Genomic DNA, 22,004 nt, shown 5'->3' with positions numbered 1-22,004 from the left:
ATGGGTTAGTGGTTGGGCTGGGTTGACTGTGGTGTGGGAGCTTGTGGGGAACTATTTTCTAATCAAGGCAACAAGCCCTCTGTCATAAATATGGAACTAAGAATTAACCATGCAACTTGATATTAGTTATTGTAATACTTTTAGTTTGTTCCCGCGTATCGTTTGCTTCAGTGGTGTTTATTTGTTTGTTTCTTGCCATCAACTTTATTCAAGGAAGCAGAAATGTCCTATCGTTGACACGGTTGTTTGATGGCATGCATAACTGTGTCATTTTTAAGTAAAGTTGAACAATGATGGCGCTATTTATCATAACTCTTGTTTGCATCTTTACACGGGGTAGACACCTGTATAAACGGTATTAGAACATCAGAAAAGGACTGCAATATGGAAATGAAATTTTCAAGAAACTTTTTATCATGAAATATAGGGAATAACTCACATTAATTGGCCAATTAAGATTTAAAATATATGTCAATAACGCACTTAAGATGAATAATTTGATATAGATACGAAAATATATGTTAAAAATAGCAAAAAAATATAAGTGAATACTATGGTGTGATAGCTGTTGTATTGTCCAGGTCTAGAATTGTACATTATATAATGCTTTGTTAGAAATATTAATAAATCATCACATCAAACAACCGTGTTGAGGCCTCGTTAGCCAACTTCAAAATCGCGCGGTGAGTGTCACCAGCTAACTGACTATAAGTAGGGATAACCATCAAAATTTCATGTTGCCCCTATTGCTACAAAAGATTGTTTTCTGGATAGAACTCATCAACAGAAGTATTTTGGTGGTTAAATGGTCAAAATCGGTCAAAAACTTTTCGAATTATGAATTTTCAAAGTTTCCCATTCGGACCGGTCATTGGAACGAAATAAAATGACAAGGTCCAAAAATAGCAATTGGGAGCAAAATTGGCATAAGCATATATTTACCTTTATATATTTATTTATTTTAACATATATGCAAACATGAAACAAGAATTATGTGAAAGTATCAAATGGGTTTCTTATTAAACGGCACTATACTAGTCAATGGCATAAATTATTTTTTCAAACCGAGGCATTGAAATCATGCATTTAGAGAACATTTGCCAAAAATCATCCAAGATGGCCGATATGGCACAAAATCAAAATTGCACTAAGTCCAGGTGAACTTTTTTTTCACAACCAAAAATGTCAATGTTATTGGGTTTAATATGACCAATTAGTAGGTGTATGCAAACAAAATCTTAAGTGTCATTGAAGGTCATTGACTCATTCACAACAATAGAGGGTATCCACTTCACTCATCATGCTCATGTGTGACTTCTAACAAAAGGTGCTGGTTCCCGTAGTATTCTTCATTCAAACCAATTCAATGCATGACCTCGGAGTCGCCTGCATGACTTTCGCGGGCTATTTTGAAACAGTTATGGTTGCACATTCAGGTACTTCTTTTGAAAGTTCTAAACAAGGTATAGCCAGCAGCAAGTTGTAGATGGTATAGGCCTAAATATAAGAAAACGTTTAGGGTTGAAATCAGGTGAAAAATACATCGAATGAGCACGAAACTTCACATTTATGTTTAGAAAGGTGTCTTCTTAGCATGATTCGAAAGGAGTATGGAAATTCCAAAGGGAAGCTGGTGATTTAATTTGTAACTCGAGATCTACTTGTTCAATTTTTTTTTTTTTTTTTTGAGGGTATGATAGAGGTATTACTGGCAACTCTGCCAAATTACAGCTCAGTAGGCCACGTTTTTCACCTGAAATTATTGACATGAATATTTTGTGCCATTCTTGAGCAGTGCTGAACTTAGACACTGGCAATTAAACACACTGTGGCGATGGAACAATTTTGACTCGCACTTACAGGAAAATGAAATAAGTTGTGTTGCTGTAATTTGCAAGATAGTTACAAAATATAATTGGTATTCACTTCCCCAATTTGTACAGAAAAATATTGAAAAATAAAAGAATGAGATCAATTTAGAAATGTCTGTGCAAGCAGTGCACAGTTGAGCTCCCTGCATGTCTATGGGAGCGTTCTAATCATGTTGATGGTTCATTGGTCATCCCTACTATAAGACAATAGAGGCCTTGCATGTGACGTATCATCCCGTAAATATAGCGGACTACTCAAATGCATTCAACAAAAGCATGATTGCAATCTACCGTGACAGTTCGTCTCACACACGTAACCCTGCACTACGATCAAATAGGTTGATGACAACATTTGATTGAATGGACTGCACTCCACCATAACTACGGTGAAGGACACCGGCTCAAATCCTTTGTTTGGAGCCAATCGATAATGTCATGCAGGGCCTTTATATAGGTTATCCATTTTACTCATGTGCGACTTCTAACAAAAGGCGCTGGTTCTCATAGTATTCCTTAGGCTGAGTTCACATAGAAGTATACGGTATACGGTATACGGTATTCGCTATACGAAATACGCTCATTCGATCAGGCTGAGTTCATATGGGAGTATAATCTGTGAACTCAGCCTGATCGAATGAGCGTATTTCGTATAGCGAACAGCGAGTATGTCAGTTTACCCATTTTCTTCGTCTTGTCAAATGCTTGTAACTTTACTTCTTGAGGTCACATTGCATTCAATGAGGTGTCATAATGTGCAGAATTAAATAGTGCATCTATTAAAAAAATGAATTTACCCACATGTGGTTTAGGTTTTTAGAATTTGGACGGTATACGCTGCACTAAAATCGAACACGCGCGATTCCCACTATACTATACTAAACGCAGGTATACGGCCTTTTCGAATAGCTCTTATGTGAACCGGTACTATGAAATTACCTTGCTCGATTTAAGCTATACGCGTCCACCTGCAAAACGTGCATCGTATACCCGAATAGTATACTTCTATGCGATCGTAGCCTTATGTGACCCGGTACTATGAAATTGCCTTGCTCGATTTAAGCTATACGCGTGAACCTGCAAAACGTGCACCGTATACCCGAATAGTATACTTCTATGTGAACGCAGCCTTATACAAACAAATTCAATGCACGACCTCGTAGTTACCTGAATGACTTTGGTGGGCTATTTTGAAACAGTCATTGTTGCACATGTAGGTACTTCTTTTGAAAGTCCTAACAAGGAACGGGTGATATTCGCAAGGAGTAGGGAACATTGCAACCTCAAGTATTACTAATGGAACATGAACGTGTCCACTCTTTGATTATTTATGTGGCTTATAACTTTTTGTGTCGTGTGTAAATAAAATGGCAAAAAATGTTATTTATTATTAAACAAAAGTATGCAATATATGAACACAATAATTTTAATGTCTTAATATTTTAAGGTAAACCTGTATTATTTTAACAATATAATCTGAGCCCATTAAAGCGCATTGAAGAGATGAGGGCGATATTCTATATCACCATAAAAGTGCAGAAAATTCGAGGGCGCACTGACTGTTCTTCTAGTATTCAAGTTTCGCTCTTATTTTGTGTACGTATGTATCCATCACAATGACAAATGGTGTGCATAGATTGCATTTTAAAACTATAATTAGCGCCACCACATATAACCAGGGGGTAGACTGCATAGGGTTTTATGTCGGGATCTAGGTCACAATTTTAGAAGAGATGAGGTACCACCAACGGCCATTTGCGGAAGTAAAAAGCCACTTCTGTGACCTGTACCATGATAGTCTGCCTATTAGTAGGGATAACCATCAAAATTTCATGTTGCCCCTATTGCTACAAAAGATCGTTTTCTGGATAGAACTCATCAATAGAAGTATTTTGGTGGTAAGTACAAGTGAACTTTTTTTTCACAACCAAAAATGTCAATGTTATTGGGTTTAATATGACCAATTAGTAGGTGTATGCAAAGAAAATCTTAAGTGTCATTGAAGGTCATTGACTCATTCACAACAATAGAGGTTATCCACTTCACTCATCATGCTCATGTGTGACTTCTAACAAAAGGTGCTGGTTCCCGTAGTATTCCTTATTCAATACAATTCAATGCATGACCTCGAAGTTAGCTGCATGACTTTCGCGGGCTATTTTTAAACAGTTATGGTTGCACATTCAGGTACTTCTTTTGAAAGTTCTAAACAAGGTATAGCCAGCAGCAAGTTGTAGTTGGTATAGGCCTAAATATAAGAAAACGTTTAGGGTTGAAATCAGGTGAACAATACATCGAATGAGCACGAAACTTCACATTTATGTTCAGAAAGGTGTCTTCTTAGCATGATTCGAAAGGAGTATGGAAATTCCAAAGGGAAGCTGGTGATTTAATTTGTAACTCGAGATCTACTTGTTCAATTTTTTAACCTTTTTCGCCAGCCCATTCGCGGGCTGGTATATATTTCTGGGATCGGGTCTGTTTGCTCAAGAGATTAACTTTTATTGGTATTGGAATGACTTATTTTTTTTTAATTTTTGCGGTGGAATTTTTAAAATTATTGTAATTCGATTTGTCAGGAAAAGTAAGTATGTTTTGCCGTTTCAACGAATGAAAACGAGTGAGTATTACCAAAGTTATGTTTGAATTAATATGACTTTAAAAGTTTTAGGTATAGGCCTAAAATGTAACAATAATAGTTAATATACAGCATCATATGGTCAGCAGAAGAAAAGTATGTCATTTCAGTGTCTTTGACCCGGGGTCCTTGACCACTGAACAGCGTGATATCATGTTGATAACAGATCTAAGAATCAAAATCTTCATCATATGGACCATATTGATGTCAAAGTAATTATATATCCTATCCTGTGTCGTTTTATGGATAAAAATGACTCAAAATGCTATTGATGAAATAGTTGCTATCATAAACATCAGTTTTGCCTTTTCAACGGGAAAAATCCGATGCAAAATAAAGTTTTTAGGGCCTAGCTATAATATGGGCATAATTTATGCATGTAGGCCTATAGTATTGAACAATGTACCCATTTGACATGCACTTATAGATAAATAAATTGTCTTACTTTATTAATTTAATAACTTCTATGTTATAAATAAAATGACACATAACGTAAGTGAAGCTACTTTCTATCTTTTTTATTTGATTCATAAACTTACAGTCAAAACACACAAGAGTGAAGATTGCAGTGAGTAATCAGTCCTTTATAAATGTTCTTGCCACCATCTATCATATAGTAAACTATACATTGCGAATTAATATCAAATTATTTTAAAATAAAAAATGTACATGTAAGGTGAGTTTATATTATGTTATATGGCGAATTAAAGGAGTATTTCGTGATCCTAGCATCCTCTTTTTATGACATTTTTCAGTAGATATCCACAAAAAAGCTTATTCTAAAAAATGTCAGTTGATTCCGATTTTGCCTTTACGAGTTATGCATGGTTATGTGTAGACAATGTGTTGCAATTTTGTTCTGGTATACCAGAACGAAATTCAAATTTCACGATTACTTTGCTAAACGAATTAATCTGCAAGAAATATTTTGTACATAAACATTATGTAGCCAGAGGTTTCAACTTTTTTTGAGAAAAGTTGGGGGATGATGCTGTGGATCACGAAATGCCCTTTTAACTAAAACCTGCAGTCAGTGCAGTGTAGTATTTGTGACGTGGTATATCGAAAGCAGACACTTTTGGGCAGGATCGTAAATGGAGAAATAGCCAAAAATCTACCCGGGGTGATTTTTTCAAGATTTGAGTTTATGATGTTATTAATGTTTAAAATATTGTCTGATCGTTTCAGACCGGAATATAACTGGCATCTTGTATTTTTGAGACATTTTTCAAGGTAATTCCTACTCTCAACATTGTCAATAATATTTTTAAAGGCAGCTTATCTATTATTAATATTAAAGGCCCATTCAGTGATTTGCTCATCCGGACGATCGTAAAAATCATCAAAATTTTGGTACCGTACCTTTGTTATTACATAGATGTGCTAAGTCTGCGAATGGTTCAGCCGAAAGCCGTGTAGGCCTATTTAAGACAAAATAAGACATTTTACACGAATCTGTATTTTTAGATACTGACAGTATCTAAAATTAGCTACAAGTATTTGAATGGCGGGGCTTGAACTTCGTCAGTACTGCTGTTTTTTTCATTTTTTGCCAAATTTGGCATTTTCCACAACGCCGTTTTCCCCAATAAAATCGGACATTCCTAAGCGAAGATATTGAGTTCGTAAGTTATGGTATTAAAAAATTGGAAATTAAAATATCGTGGGTAAAAAGCTGAAAAGACAAATAAAACCAGAACAGAACAATTTAGAGAACAATAATGAATTAATAATAATGAACAATAATGAATTAAAGAGTTGACAGGAGATTAGGAGTTAATGTTTTCTGCAGTTTCAGTGTACATCTTCTCACCGTTGATGGTTTGGTGGACTGTCATGTAACATGGATGTAGTAAGCCGTGATCCTAAAAATGCCTTTCACATTGACCAAAACTAATTACAAGACCTCTTCTACATTGAGGCTGGCTTTCCCTTTTAAAGAGAATTTTTATACAGAGGGTATGATAGAGGTATTACTGGCAACTCTGCCAAATTACAGCTCAGTAGGCCACGTTGTTCACCTGTTCTTATTGACATGAATATTTTGTGCCATTCTTGAGCAGTGCTGAACTCAGCCACTGGCAATTAAGCGCACTGTGGCGATGGACCAATTTTGACTCGCACTTACAGGAAAATGAAATAAGTTATGTTGCTGTAATTTGCAAGATAGTTACAAAACATAATTGGCATTAACATCCCCAATTTTTACAGAAAAATTATGAAAAATAAAAGAATGAGCTCAATTTAGAAATGTCTGTGCAAGCAGTGCACAGTTGAGCTCCCTGCATGTCTATGGGAATGTTCTAATCAAGTTGATGGTCATCCCTACTATTAGGAAGATGATCAATATCCGGCACATTTAATGCCTCATCAGTTACTTGGTATAACTGATTTACTATAAAATAATTCTTATACGATATTTACTGTTTTAATATTTAATCATATTGATAAATTGTGACCAAATGTTTATTAAATATCTTCCAAGGTCTATGGTAAAACATGGTAAACATGCTGGGAAATAAACTGACCTATATCAATTCAGATCGTAGAGCATACTGCAGTTACTGTCCGTTTTCCTATACACAATACACAGTGCTCTCACCATTGACGCGGGACCTCTACAAATGATGTATGTTGGAAGAATGGGCACTTGCCTAGTTAACATCACTGTGTGAAAAATAACCAGCCAATATTTAACTTATTCTCCAATCTTCTAGCAAATATATTTCTCTAACATGACCTAAAATTACAGCTAGGTTAGATGTTCAGAAATAGTCGCACTTTTGTAAAATATGAGTGAGGGCAAGGCATAGCTAGCCAACTCCCGTGTTAATTGAATGGAGATTTGACCGAAAATATTGGTATCGGACCGCTCACTTCTGAAGGATGCCACAAAAACCGGTACAAGCTACATTTAAACTATTCTCTGGCAATCATTATGATGAGTTTCTTATACAGTATGCCGAAATTGGGTACTGTAGGTGATTGACAAAGGGTCGCACTTTTCTGATAAATAAGTGACAGTGAACATGAAATATCAGCGCCCATAAACCCAAGTTAGTAGCTAGTTAGTGGAGGCCGTCACGGGACTGATTATTGATTATTGAAGTGCCTTATTAATAGATACGCACGATTTAGGGCAAGAAAAAAAAACCGGGACACTTTTGGAGACATCATCATCATCATCATCATCACCACCATCATCGACATCATCATCATCATCACTTTCTACATTTTTTCTAAACAACATAGGGCCTACCGTTTTAATAAGATTTTTTTCTTGAAATGCATGTAACTATAATTATTGTTTAGAGCGTGATGAAATAAAACATCACGATTTTCATCACAAAACAAATATAATGCATAAGAAATCGTTTGTTTTAGAGCGTGATGATGAAATAAAACATCACGGTTTTCATCACGAAACAAAGTAATACATAAGAAATCAATTTTTCGTGAGTGATGAAATAAAACATCAAAATTGTCATCACGAAACAAAGTAATACATGAGAAATCGTTTGTTTTAAAGCGTGATGAAATAAAACATCACGATTTTCATCACAAAACAAAGTAATAGGCCTACAAAAGAAATACATTTTTCGAGAGTGATTAAGGGGGTACTACACCCATGGGATTTTTTGCGGGTTTTCTGCATTTTGTGGAGAAATGAGAAAAAAAAAATGGTCAAAGTGGTATGCAAAATGAAGGGGAAAATCTTCTCGTTCTATTGGTGGCATCTGTATCAATGTAGCTTACATGCTTTTAAAGGTAGAAGCTCGGAAGAGGTACATAGACCTCGATTCACAAAATCGAGTTTCTTTAGAATTTCAGAATTGATACCGTTAATCCAATCACACACACTTGTTAAGCATTTGTGACAGACGCTAAAAGTGTCAAAATTATTTTTTTTGGGGAAATTAATTAATTATGCACAGCTTTGAAAACATTAATATGCATCAATTTCATGTTATCAATGAAATTAAACTTATTTCCCCCCCTTTTAGTTGACAATGATATGCAAAATTTGTGTTCGCAAGGCAGCATATTTGTTTCAGGTTTGATAAGGTTGAAATTAAAGAACAGTCAATGCTTTGGTTTTCAGTATTAGGTGAATTTTTGCTCAGTTTTCTGAGGAAATACGGGAAGCTTACAAAACATGATTTATAATGCATTTGTAATGTGAATCGGTATGTTCACAATGATAACAGCTAAATGGGACTTACCTGTACCGCATGATGAAATCATTCCACTTTAAACAAATCCAGTATAAATCCAGTATAAATCCATGAAACTCACTGTATTCGCTTGCCGAAAGACTTCCGCATACATTTTTGTACAGACGCCATGATTTGGTTTTTCTAGCGGTGGGCGATTCGATACCATTTTGGTATCGGTCATTTTCCGATAGGCCTACAATACTTTTATTTTTATGGAACGTAGGCCTATTGAAAACAAAAATAATTATTCGAAAATTGAAAACAAATATTTGAAAAAAAATCTTTCATTCTCTATTAGCGACTTCAGGTAGCGAATAAATTGTGTGTGGTAGGCCTATAGGGACCGTCGACCGTTCACAAACACTTGCTGGGGGCTGAAGCAAAAAAATTCATCACAAAAATTTTTCAGGGCCCCTTTAGCCTACAGACCTCCTATCATTCACATTTAAAAGTGTATAGAAACTAGTTTACGCTAGGAATCCTCATTTCATACAATTTTTCACAATGTTTCACACACCCGAAGTTTTCGTGTTCTTGAGCATTGTAAAGTTGCAATGTTCGAATCCAATCAAAGTAGGCCTAATTGCAAATCTTTTACAAAATATTTTACAAACACCACGGTTATATGTTATGAAAGATTTGAAACTATAGCCAATGTATTGGTTTTGTTTAATGTTTACAATTAATTTCAACACAAAAATTGTGTTAATAATGTTTTAAACTTAAATTGTCAACAGAAAGAGTCAGCTGATCATCAGGTTTTATGTCTTCTTTTAACATGAGTGGAAACAAAGGAACCCGAAGAATGTGCAAAGTTATTGACTTCGGCTAGCATCTTAAATTTAAACTCTGAGTCAAAAATAAGCTTTGTTTCATTAATTAAAAAGAACGTTTTAAAGTTGTTGTATCTTGTTGGTAAAGTGAAGTTTGCTACTGGTTTTATTATTACCTGTGTTGCGATTCGAAATCCCACAAAGAGTAAGTAAGTTCGTTATTAAATGTGGTAGGCCTCAGTACCCCCCTCCAATCCCCAACACAGGCCTACACATTGACTCAATTAAGGCGCGGATTCAGGTGGCTGACGCCCCCCCCCCCCCAAATAAATAAATAAAGAGAAGAGAAGGGGAAGAAAGGAGAAAAAGAGAAGAGAAAATGGAGGAAAGGAGGAGAGAAACTAAATTGCACGTAATTGAGTAGACCCATGTGTAAATAACCGCACAGTCGGGACGATTGGAAGTAGGTCCTATAGAGGCCTGCGATTATTTTAGGCATTGCTTGAAGGCGGGTCCTCGTCCTAAAAGCATGTGAAAATTACTGCGGGTCCGCCGATATGCAGGGCCCCTCACATTTTGCCACCAAAGTCAGTATTAAGACGGACTCCATAACGACTTCATCGATTTATGCATGCTTTAGTAATTGCCAATCTCAAGTTTTGCAAATTGAGTTCGGGCCCTTTTTCTGTTTAAAGCAATTGATTCAAATAGTAGTGTAAAAACAATGCACCGAATGGCTTCAATTCGACCTTCATTTTGCAAATTTTTCAAACTTCTCAGGGGGACATCCCCTCAGACTCCCCTTGCGTAGTGGATAAACATATGATCATTTTCGCTCTTCTTCCAACATTTGCAAATTTAAGCCCAATTTGCGGTATAGGCTTACAGGGAAAACTTGTCCAAGGAAGGTTTCATGGACCATCATTTTACAAATTTGCGGCTTTTTCAAACTAAAATTTTACACACTAGTACCAAAATGGTCCAACAAATCACTTCAATTTAGTCTTCATTTTACCCTCCCCTGCGTAATCGATATACAAGTGGCCATTTTCGCTTCTGCTTTCGCCGATTTATGCTTAAAACAATTTATAGGCCTACGATAATAGGGAATTCGAAACTTGTCCACGAAAGGCTCTCACAAATTTTCGGCCGCCAAACTAAAATTTTACACTAGTAGGCATAATAGTGCCAAAATTGTCCACCAAATCGCTTCAATTAGATCTTCATTTTGCACACGTTTTTTTTTTTTATTTCTGAGGGGGGAACACCCTCCCTCAGACAACCCCCTGCGTCGCGCAAGCGCGCTCCGCGGCCATTTTTGTTTTCATTTTTTTTCTACAAATTCGACCCGCACCCCCTGACTGCTCTAGATCGACAATGGGTACCAAAAGCTGGTATCGCCCATCCCTATGGAGATTGACTACGTACTCTCGCTAAATAAAAAATCCCTTAAAAAGGGATGAATAAGCGTCCTTATCAACCAATCAACTTTAAGACAAATAGGTGAAAAACGATGTTTTTTCATAATTTTGTTAATTTCACATGATCCGTGCATATATCGCCTAGCTATCAATGAAAAAATATTTTTTTAGACCAATCAAACCAATATATGGGTGTAGTACGCCCTTAAATAAAACATCACGATTTTCATCACGGAACAAAGTAATACATAAGACATCGTTTGTTTGATTGCAATCAACCGCGACAGTTCGTCTCACATACATAACAATGCACTGCGATCAAATAGGTTGATGACAACATTTGATTGAATGGACTGCACTGCGCCATGATTACGTGCACCGGTTCAAATCCTTTGTTTGGAGCCAATCAATAATTTCACGTACAGCCTCTATGCAAATTAGAGTTTACACACGCTGTAGCTGGGGTAATCGACCGAAGCTGGTTGCCGTTAGTGATCGAATGCAGGAGCTTATTTGCTTTACTGAATCGATTTACTGGATTAATTTCCTGTTAACTGGGTTTAATGCCACAAAGGTCGAATCGGGCTTGCCATGGACCATAAGTGCATCATGGATGAAGTACCACTTGTGAGAATCGTGATCTTTATCAGTCGCAATTCCCAGAGATCAAAGTTCCCTGATGATGTAACTTACTAATAAGAGAGGAAATTAAAAACTCGGTCGAGTTTTCCCAAAGTTAAAAAAATTAAATTCCTGAGGGATATTTCTGAAGAAATAATATTGTATTTTCTAAAATCTTTTCGTATCACAATTGTGAATTAGAATCTGGATACCCACAAATTCAATATCACTTTGGAGCGATCAAAGTTCGATTTGGTTGTCACACTATACATCTGTCTATATTTAATATTAAATAAACGCATAATACCTTCTGTGGAAAAAGGCAACAGGTGGTTTGATATGACCTTGTTGCAAACGGCCATCGTCAATACCAAAGTTTATTCGAACTTTGTTTTCTGATATACAAGTTAATTGACGTGAGTTTTGCTTGTGCTACATAAACCGAACATATATTCTGTGAATAATTTTGTCAGTCATCTTTGTCAGACCTATTGAAGTTTCACGAAATACCAAATCTAAATACAATGGACCCGTAACCAAACGTTTGTTTAACAAAACCGTTTTATCAAGAAATGAGAACATTTCTATTGGCAGCTACTAACGTATCACGGATGTCATCGTTTCGCAGAGCCATGTCAGTCGATATTCTCCGATGCACCACCCGTCCCAATGCTCTATTAGAAGGGCCACACTGGGAGCCACAGACACAATCTTTACTATACGTGGAGATTTACTCAAGAAAAATACACAGATACACACCAAGGACAAATACAGTGGAAACTGTAACCGTTGGTGAGTACTTGGTTTTAGCTTCCCAGCAAACACAAAACGTTTTCGACATCATTCGCAAAAGGTTATAAAAGGTTGTCAGAAAACGTTGAAATGTCGGGTTATATAAAGGGTACATTAATGGTATAAAACGTTTTCATAACATTAAATAACATTTGTTGGTAATTTGCTGCACAGCAAACACAAATGTTTTACAGAAAACATTTAAATGTCGGGTTATATAAAGGGTATAAAAACGTTTTAATAACATTCCAAAAACATTTGTGAAAACTTGGTACAAATCATTCTAAACAGAATGTTATTTTGGGGTGGGAAAAATATTTTGCAAAAAAATGTTTGCCCAAAATATTTACAATAACGTTTTTAAAATGTTTTCACGACCTTTATGCATGTATAACCCGACATTTAAATGTTATTAAAACGTTTTGTAAAAAACATTTTAAGAACATTTCTGTGTTTGCTGGGTGCAAATATTTTAACATTATGTTATTTAAGTGTTGACAAAATATAAAAATGTTTGCAAAAATAGTTTACAATGACATTTCGAAAACATTTCAAAAATATTGTTTTTTGGTTGTCATACAAAACGTTTTAAAACGATTTCATGATCTTTATATAACCCGACATTTTAATGTTATTAAAACGTTTTTACCTAAACCAAAACCCAAAATATAACTTATTAAAAACGTTTTAAAAACGTTTTTGTGTTTGCTGGGTTACTGCTCCCTTAACCGGCTTGGTCTTCCGTCTTCCGCTGCCCTCTGTGAGGTGGCAAAGCTCAGTACCTTGTAGGATCCTTTTTGCTAAACCAAAGTAGCGAGAGTTGTGGCCGTACCAACGTAGTTTACGTTGCCTGACTGTTGTTAGTAGGTCTTCATAGGGACCAATAGCTTGCTTCACCCTAGTCCGCACCTCACCCTAGTCTTCACCCTAGTTCGTCACATGGTCTTTATATGAGATCTTGAGGATCTTACGGAAACACCTCAACTCCAGTGCTTGGTTTCAGATGAAATAGCAATTTATTGTCTGCCATTTTAAAATTGATCGAAACGACTCAACTGCCGCGCCGTTATACATGCGAAAGCTGGGAACTGTATTTACGTCAAGCGTTCGTGTATGAAAATCTAATCCTGTCTATCGCCATATGATGATAATAACTGTGTATTCTGTCTTCTGGAGTATGGTATAACGTGTCAACAATGCTGTTCAATTTTAAAAGGCAGATAATAAAAAATACCGGAAGATACTCATATCTTGTATGAATCTTACAATGTGATACTGTAACATTAAGATTGGATGCCGGATAACTCACCAAAATCACGGACGTACGGTCTGCCTCTTTTTTAAAACGTTATATGGTTTTTCATAATGTACATTGTATCGACTGTCTTTCATAATGTAGGCTACATTGTATCGAGTATTTGAAGCACAACTGCTAAGGCTGTTTCGAGCACAATCAGGTCAACTGCTAAAGTTCAACAAAGAAGTTAAACCAATTTGTGATCCAAGCAGGTTTAGTAGTTAAAGGTGGGTAACCTGATTGAAAGCCTCATCAACCACTTTATCCCAGCAAAATGCAGATTTTGGCTCATATTTTTCTCATTAACGTATTGAAATTACGCGTTCCAAATCGGTATATTTCCGGAGAAATCATCAAAAAACTGTCGAATTAGTCTCGACTGTGGTATACCACCATGACCACGTTTGAGACTAATTCAACAGTTTTTGATGCTATCTTCGGAAATACACCGATTTGGAACTCCTAATTTCAATATGTTAATGAGAAAAATAGGGTCTTTCATAATGATATCAATGTATTACCATTACATGATCTTCATAATTATCATTAATAACAACACTGTAGACTTATATTATCACGCTGTATAAATGTCAGGAATTCCATAAGAAAGGGACGACATTTTATGTTATACGTAAGTTTTAAAGAATTTGATTTTCCAAATGTATCAGGTCACCTTCCTTTAACCGTTTTGTGCTCCAACAGTCGGTATAATTTGTGTGTGGCAAAAAATTTAATTTGTTAACTTATCTTCTGCAGGTGAATATGTTGGAGCGATAGTGCCAACCAAGTCTGGACGCCTACTGATAGCAGGACAGCGACGGTTTTCTTACTTAGACTGGGAATCCGGGAAACTCACGAAAATCGCCGAGGTTGAAATCGATAAACCGGTTAATCGCTTCAATGATGCAAAATGCGATCCAGCAGGACGCTTTTGGGCTGGTAAATATTGCTAGCAATTCAGTAAAAATTTATAGAAACTTCGGATTGTTGCAGTATTTATCACATGAAATAATAGGAAACCACTTTTAGTTTCATAATATTAAAATGTCATACGAAAATTAACACAAATGACGGTTTACCTAGCCCGGGTAAGGTGGTAGGGTCCATTTAGCGTCGCTAATAATTAGCGCAAATGATGGTCGCACAATTACATGGAGCCATTTGTCGGCTTGTTTTAGCATTTTACAGTGACAGTAAAAATAGCATCTACCCCACCCGATCGTTATACAATGTTATATGAGAGTAAATATTTCCGTGGTTGCGATTCAGTTCTCCCGTCAGTAATTACTACTACATGTACGCCAATTCAATCTTACTGGTTTTCATTATTTATAAGGCATAAACGTTGGGAGTTCGAATTGGCGTTGCAACATTGCAACCTTTCAATGTCTCCTTTCGTCCTTCGGTTTGATCATATGGTTTCTTTTTTTTTAATAGGAACATTGGCTGAACAAAAACCACCACACAGATATGCACTTGAAAGTGGCGCCCTCTACTGCTTACATCCTGACCGTACAGTGACAAAACATGCGGTCAAGATCACCATATCAAATGGTCTGGCATGGAGCCCTGATAAACGAACCATGTACTTCAACGATACCTCAACATGCTGTGTAGATGCATTTGATTACGATATTACATCGGGTTCGATAAGTATGTATCGATCGATTTGGTCATTAAACATAGAACAACAATTAATAACATGATATGTGTGATACCGTAATGCGTAACTCTAATGCTGGTTTCATACTTTCCTGCCGCTTACCGCTTTGCTGCTCTGAAGATGATTTTGCGTCACTGCTCAGTCGCAACACAACGCAGTTGCAACGATATATCGATCACTCCACCGCTTTGCCCAAGCGGCAGCAACGCTGGGAGTTGAATCCAAGTCAACTCGGAGCGATGCCGCTCTGACGTATGACAACAAAATACGATTTTGGAGCGGTGCTGAACGGCAACAATGGCTTTTAGAGTCATGCCGCTGCCGCTCAGCGGCGTGCTGCACCGCTTGCAGACAAGTGCAAGTGGCATGATGAAGCGTCATGCCGCTCAGCGGCAAGTGGCAAAAAGTATGAAACCAACATAATACAGTCAGACAGTGACATAGCGTTATAGGGATACTTGGACAGGGGTACATGCCCCTATGCGAAGAGAAATTGTTGAAAATCGATCCCATTAAAGCGGCCGGAGCCACCTCAAATAGACCCGGTGCAACAACCTCCACCCCTGGAATGAATTTCCATCTGGACTGCAAGGAATCATAATAACAAATTGGCATTCGCATCAAAAAGCATTGTCATTTCATGGACAGAAAAAAAGTTAGTTGGGAACTTGGCTGTCAAACAGAATTGATGACAATTACTGCAGAGTAATTAATTGTATTTTGCTCTAATACCAGTGGCCTTCATTACATTACAGAAAATCGCCGTCATGTTGTTGAGATACCATCTGAAGAGGGCTTCCCAGATGGAATGTGTATAGATTCAGATGGAATGCTATGGGTTGCATGTTATATGGGATCACGGGTCAACCGGTACGACCCAAATACAGGTAGGGTTCCGCATGGGTCATCAGTTGGTCCTCCTTTATCAGAACTATGACACGATACTGTTCGAGATAATCCTTGTGCCTTTAACGTGTTTCAATTAGTTATATATTCTTGATAAGATATTAAAAGGTTCTTTCCACAGCATGTTTTTGTTCTCACAACATAATGAATTATATCAAATTGCGCGTGCAGCAATTGCCTGAGCTTGTTCCACTATTCCCAAACATCCCCTTCAGCAGCGCTAGCTTCAACTGCCTGTGAAAATTTACGTTGCTTATACTTATTATTTGTACATTAGGCTTATCCCATTATAACGTCTGAGTAACAAGTTTTAGGTTCTAAAACAGGTACGTCTTCGTATTGGTTGAGTTGTTAAGCTTACTGTCAGCAGTGGCATTGCCATCATACATTGAGAGCCACGTTTGAAGCTTACTGTCAGCGGTGGCTTTGCCATCATAAATTGAGAGCCACGTTTGAAGCTTACTGTCAGCAGTGGCTTTGCCATCATACATTGAGAGCCACGTTTGAAGCTTACTGTCAGCAGTGGCTTTGCCATCATACATTGAGAGCCACGTTTGAAGCTTACTGTCAGCAGTGGCTTTGCCATCATAAATTGAGAGCCACGTTTGAAGCTTACTGTCAGCAGTGCCTTTGCCATCATACATTGAGAGCCACGTTTGAAGCTTACTGTCAGCAGTGGCTTTGCCATCATACATTGAGAGCCACGTTTGAAGCTTACTGTCAGCAGTGGCTTTGCCATCATAAATTGAGAGCCACATTTGATGAAGTAACTTGATAGGTTGGCCGCCCCGGCGGGCATGCTGTTGCTTATTCATTAATTATGAAATTGTGATTAGCTGTAGGGCATACTAAAGTAATAAGAATGTTATACCAGGACTTTGTTTTATACGGTTACAGGCAAAAAGATCCAGACAATATCCTTTCCCGTTTCCAACATCACATCATGTTGTTTTGGAGGACCAACCTATGAAGATCTTTACGTAACAACATCCAGTTTCCGCATGAGACGTGAGCAGCTTCGAGATCAACCTTTAGCAGGATCTGTTTTTGTTGTCAAAGGACTAGGGGTTAAAGGTCCTCCTGCCGATATTTACAATGATATTCCTTTTAGCAACCTTTAAAGACTGGCTGATGGCCTAATAATATCCTACCACTTTTACATTTATTTGGAATGAAAATAATTCATGTATGATTATTTACTGCACAATAGTTCAGATAATAGAAATTAAGTATATCAACATAAAATGACGGGACAACGGAACTCCCGGTTTTAATATAGACTACATATTCACATTGGTAATTTGACTGACCTCAATAGCTCTCGGTGGAAGCTGTTGGTCTAGTAGCAGGTCTTGGGTCCGCATCTACATTTGTCAGAAGCATGTGTGTACGTTTATTAATCTATAATGTCTAGTTTACCCTCACATGATTAATAAGATTCAGAGAGGTAGAACACACCTTGACGCCACAAGAACTCTAGGTCTACTGCGATGGCTTGCAGCAGATGACACATGGCTATCATCAAGATCATGGTACTGGTAGGAGCCATTATCATAACGATCACACATTGAGGCATTGTGATGCCCGGTTTACCCTCACATGATTAATGAGATTAATTAATGAGCGAGGTCAATTACTTAGCCCATTTGAATATTGTGCACGTACGAAATGAATGCACAGACGAAATAGAAAGCCAACAAAATGTGTCCGTGTTTACAGTATATAATTAAATAAAATTAAGGATATTGAACACGCGAAGAATAAGATAACTTAAATACGTATGTGTAATCTATTGGCATGTAAAATTACCCTGGGTAACACTGACAAGTCTATGACAGTATGTAATCAGTTGGCCCACGTCATCACTGAATGCTCATCGTCGTATCAGCTATTTACTAGTTAGCGCCACCAAAAGCTTTCTTAAACTTTGGCCTTATTTGAAGCAATGATTTGACTTCCGCGCATCATGTATTCGTTTTTAATAAAGAGCAATGCATGCAAGTTCTAGGCACAGCTCAACAGCTGATCCGTTTCCAGAGAATCCAGAATATATGTACAATATGTAATACATGGGCATGTGAAATAATTGTCCGGGTCAGTGGGGAATGGGTTAATGGTAGGGCTGGGTTGAGTGTGGTATGGGGAACTATTTTCTGGTCAATTATTGTTATCCTTTTGTTTGTTCCCGCGTATCATTGTGTTTATTTGTTTGTTTCTTCCCGTCAACTTTGAGCCAACTTCAAACCTCGACTGATTGCATGCCAAAGAAATCGGGTCAAATCGCGCGGTAAGTGTCACCAGATGACTGACTATACATGCTATAAGACACTACATCTCCACATGAGCGTTGGTTGAGTATGCGGCCTACGAATTAACGGGCGAAAGAACGGGTGATATTCGCAAGGGGTAGGGAACATTGTAACCTTAAGTATTAATGCTGGAACATGAACGTGCCGGACCTTTTTGATTAATTATGTGGGTTATAAGTTTTTGTGTCGTGTGTAAATAAAATGGCAAAAAATATTATTTATTATTAAGCAAAAGTATTCACTAAACACAACTATTTCAATGTTCTTTTAAGATATTTCAAAATATATTAAAATATATTTTATATTAAAATGTTTTAAGATAAACCTGTAATTTTAACACTATAATCTGAACCCATAAAAGCGTATTGAAGAGATGAGGGCGCAATACCATATCACCATAAGAGTGCAGAAAATTCGAGAGCTCACTGGCTGTGATCTAACTTGAAAATCGCTGTTTTGAGAAAAAGAGCTTTTAAGTTTGAACACTTGACGTTTTTCTTTTTGAATAAAATAAATTATTAAACACATCAAATATCTTGATTGAGTCATTTTGAAATAACAACCATTTTTAGGGAGTTAGATTCTTTTACATTGTTTTTCCCCGTAACAAAAATAAACATAACGAGACTCATTAATTTGGTAAAATGATCTATCTTGAGATAGGTTGTTTTGCCATGTTATCATTAATGTGTGAGGGTTTGTCTGGCGCTCTATAGAGGGTCTTGGCTAATGCGGTAAAATGATCTAACTTTGAGATAGTTCATTTTACCACATTAAATACACGGAAAGTGACAAAAAAGTGTCAAGATAGGTTCTGCTATTTTCAAAATGAAGCATGGTGGTGATTTGAGGATGTCACCAATGGAAAGAGCACCCTCACATTACCCAAGATATTGATTTATCTCAAAATGTCCAAATTTCAAGTTAGATCGTTTTACCAAATCAGGGCCCCATAGTTTCGCTCTTTGTCACAGATTCCAATATATGTGATTTTGTGTACGTGACTACGTATGTGCATATCACTATATGACAAATGGTGTGCATCCATTGCTTTTTAAATCTGGTAATTAGCACCACCACAGTCATATAGCTTATTTACTAATAAAACAGGAATTGCATTTTATATGCAACAGTGGCATCCCTTGGACTTGAACCCGAGGTCTTGATACCATTGCGCTGCATTCCCTGCCACTGCACTAGACCAACGAGGGACGAGCTACCAGGATGCGATTTAATCTTAATTAAGGGCGCATGACACCAAATCACTGCGCGAAAGGTGCAATGGTGATGAGTTCCGGTTAAAAGTATATGGCTACTGGAGACAATGTGGTGTCCTTAGGAACCATGTTCTTCGTGAGGTTGTCATGTTCTGATTTAAATGAAAGATGCTAACCTATTAATGACTAAAATAGATACAAATTATACAAATCGATTTCACCAGAAAAGTAGGCCCTGTCCGAATTACTGCTAACGGAACAAGTTTTAATGCTAGTTTTGGCGTTGAAATAGCGGCGTTGCTTTTCAACATTTTTTAATAAAAAACTGAATCTGTAAAGTTCCCCAAAATTGAAGCTTAAATGAAATTTCAGTCCTTAATTAATACAGGGATGACGTTAAAATTGTCACGCCTGGTAGAAAACGCCGCTTAAAAAAGTTGATTTCTACGTGCTTTTCAATGGAGAAGTTATTTGGTGGTTTACGCCCTTAAGCTTTACGGAACAAGTCCCATCACATTATATTACTATTATTCACACTCAAGTATATTATAGAGGGCAGTAGTATTGTTCACTAAAATTCTCATTTTCAACCATTTTCTTTGGGTAGGAAAAAATAATGGAAGACGATGCCACTATAGAATGCTTTTATGCATTAAGTATGGTAAAGCTTAAAGGAGTTATTCCCTTAAATATTTCCCCATTAAATAGAAAAAAAATTAAGGGAATGCCTTAAGGTAATCACTAACTTTATGCTGCTCTTTGAGGGGTTTATTATTATTGTTTGAGGCACGTGTCAGTGGGCGAGGATAAAGTTTAGTCTTGCGTTGGAAGTGGTATAAAATAAGTATCTTTAACTGATAATTACTATAAAAAAAAGACCATTGAATGGTCCTAACTATAGACAGGGAAGCACATTACCTTGATTACAGGAAAATACTTCATTAAACAAAACATACATCTATAGTTGGTGATCTGGGTCTGACCAGCAGGCTATTACCGCAAATCTTCCGCCTCCCTCTGACAAGTCAAGAACTTTTAAACCACATAAACAGCATGATTATGATTTTACAAACCACCGTGAAATTAATTATAGCATCCGCATAATAGATGAAGATGTTTCATTAAGACTCAATAGAACAAAGTAAATTATAACAAAGCATAACAATGTTTATTCAAAATTATATTGTAATCATTGTACAAAATTGATATTAATCATAACCACATTTTGTTGATGTCAATAATAAAATCATACAAGTTCTTGTTCAAATAAGCACGTATGAACTTTTAACAATGAATCATGTACTTGTTTTTCTTAGAATGAAAACAATAATAAAGAGTTCTTTTAAATTACGAGATTAAAACTTACATTTGTTTTGGTTTGTCAAATTGCGGCAGATTTTAATAAAACAGACCGTCTCTTTTGTTCTTTGTAACAAAGTAAATGTTTCTTCTTTTTAATAAAGGGCGATTGTCTGCTTTCTTTTTAGTAATATTACTCTAAAAATATGTAGTGTCCTTTAACCACCACAAAAGATGCATAATTGTAACTATGCGAGAGAATGATATATTTTATTATTATTTTTTCATTCTACTATTTCAGGCCCAATTAGTGATCCCAGCGTAAGTGTAACAAAATAAAAATTGCTTATAAATTGAATAACAATGAATGGTAACTCATTCAAATTGTCATTAAGTATTTTTAAAATGACACTTTTGGTTTAAAAAAAAGAAGAAAACGGCAGTATATCGACAAAGTTGAAGCCCATTCATATACATTTTTCTAGTAGTACTCGTACTTACAAATGTCTTATTAGTATAAAAATAATGTCTTCTATAGCTCTCTATTGTCTTAACCATTCAACTGTCATGACTGTTCAAACTAACTGTTCAAATGTAACTAACCCTCCTTAAATAATGGGCAACCCCTTTAAATAATAGGCATTATTCAAAAACGGGCGATTGTATGACAAATCTGTAAAATGCGTAGGAAGCAGAATTTTGTAGCAATTGACTAAATATTGACGTCAAATTTAAATCAATGTAACCAACGATTTGAAAGTTGCAGTAAATTCTATTGATTTGTAAGGAAAGCTGTGTAATGATATATCTACCAAAAAACGTTGACAACGTAAAGAAAGCAGCAAGTTTAAAAAGCCCCACCTCGGCTCACTTTTTGAAACTTGGTCCCATTTTGAATATCAACAGCAAATCGGTGTTTTTTAGCATCATTGCCATTAACATGCCTACTTGTTATTCGTTTAATTCAATCATTGATCATGAAC

At 36.5% G+C, this 22,004-nt stretch overlaps 1 protein-coding gene across 1 annotated transcript; it reads left to right on the top strand.

Annotated features, from left to right (window-relative positions):
* Positions 1 to 12,110: 12,110 nt before the first annotated feature.
* On the top strand, positions 12,111 to 17,552 carry LOC140139683 (regucalcin-like). The gene is made up of 5 exons (XM_072161385.1): positions 12,111 to 12,330; positions 14,384 to 14,566; positions 15,065 to 15,280; positions 16,046 to 16,177; positions 17,094 to 17,552. Exons 1-5 carry the CDS (start codon positions 12,111 to 12,113, stop codon positions 17,315 to 17,317), a joined length of 975 nt encoding a protein of 324 aa, XP_072017486.1. The 3' UTR covers positions 17,318 to 17,552.
* The last annotated feature ends 4,452 nt before the right edge of the window (positions 17,553 to 22,004 follow it).

Source organism: Amphiura filiformis, chromosome 18 (assembly GCF_039555335.1).
Source record: "Amphiura filiformis chromosome 18, Afil_fr2py, whole genome shotgun sequence".
NCBI classification, from domain to species: Eukaryota; Metazoa; Echinodermata; class Ophiuroidea; order Amphilepidida; family Amphiuridae; genus Amphiura; species Amphiura filiformis.
Note: the sequence above shows the minus strand (reverse complement) of the source record. Positions and strands in the feature narration are given on the sequence as shown.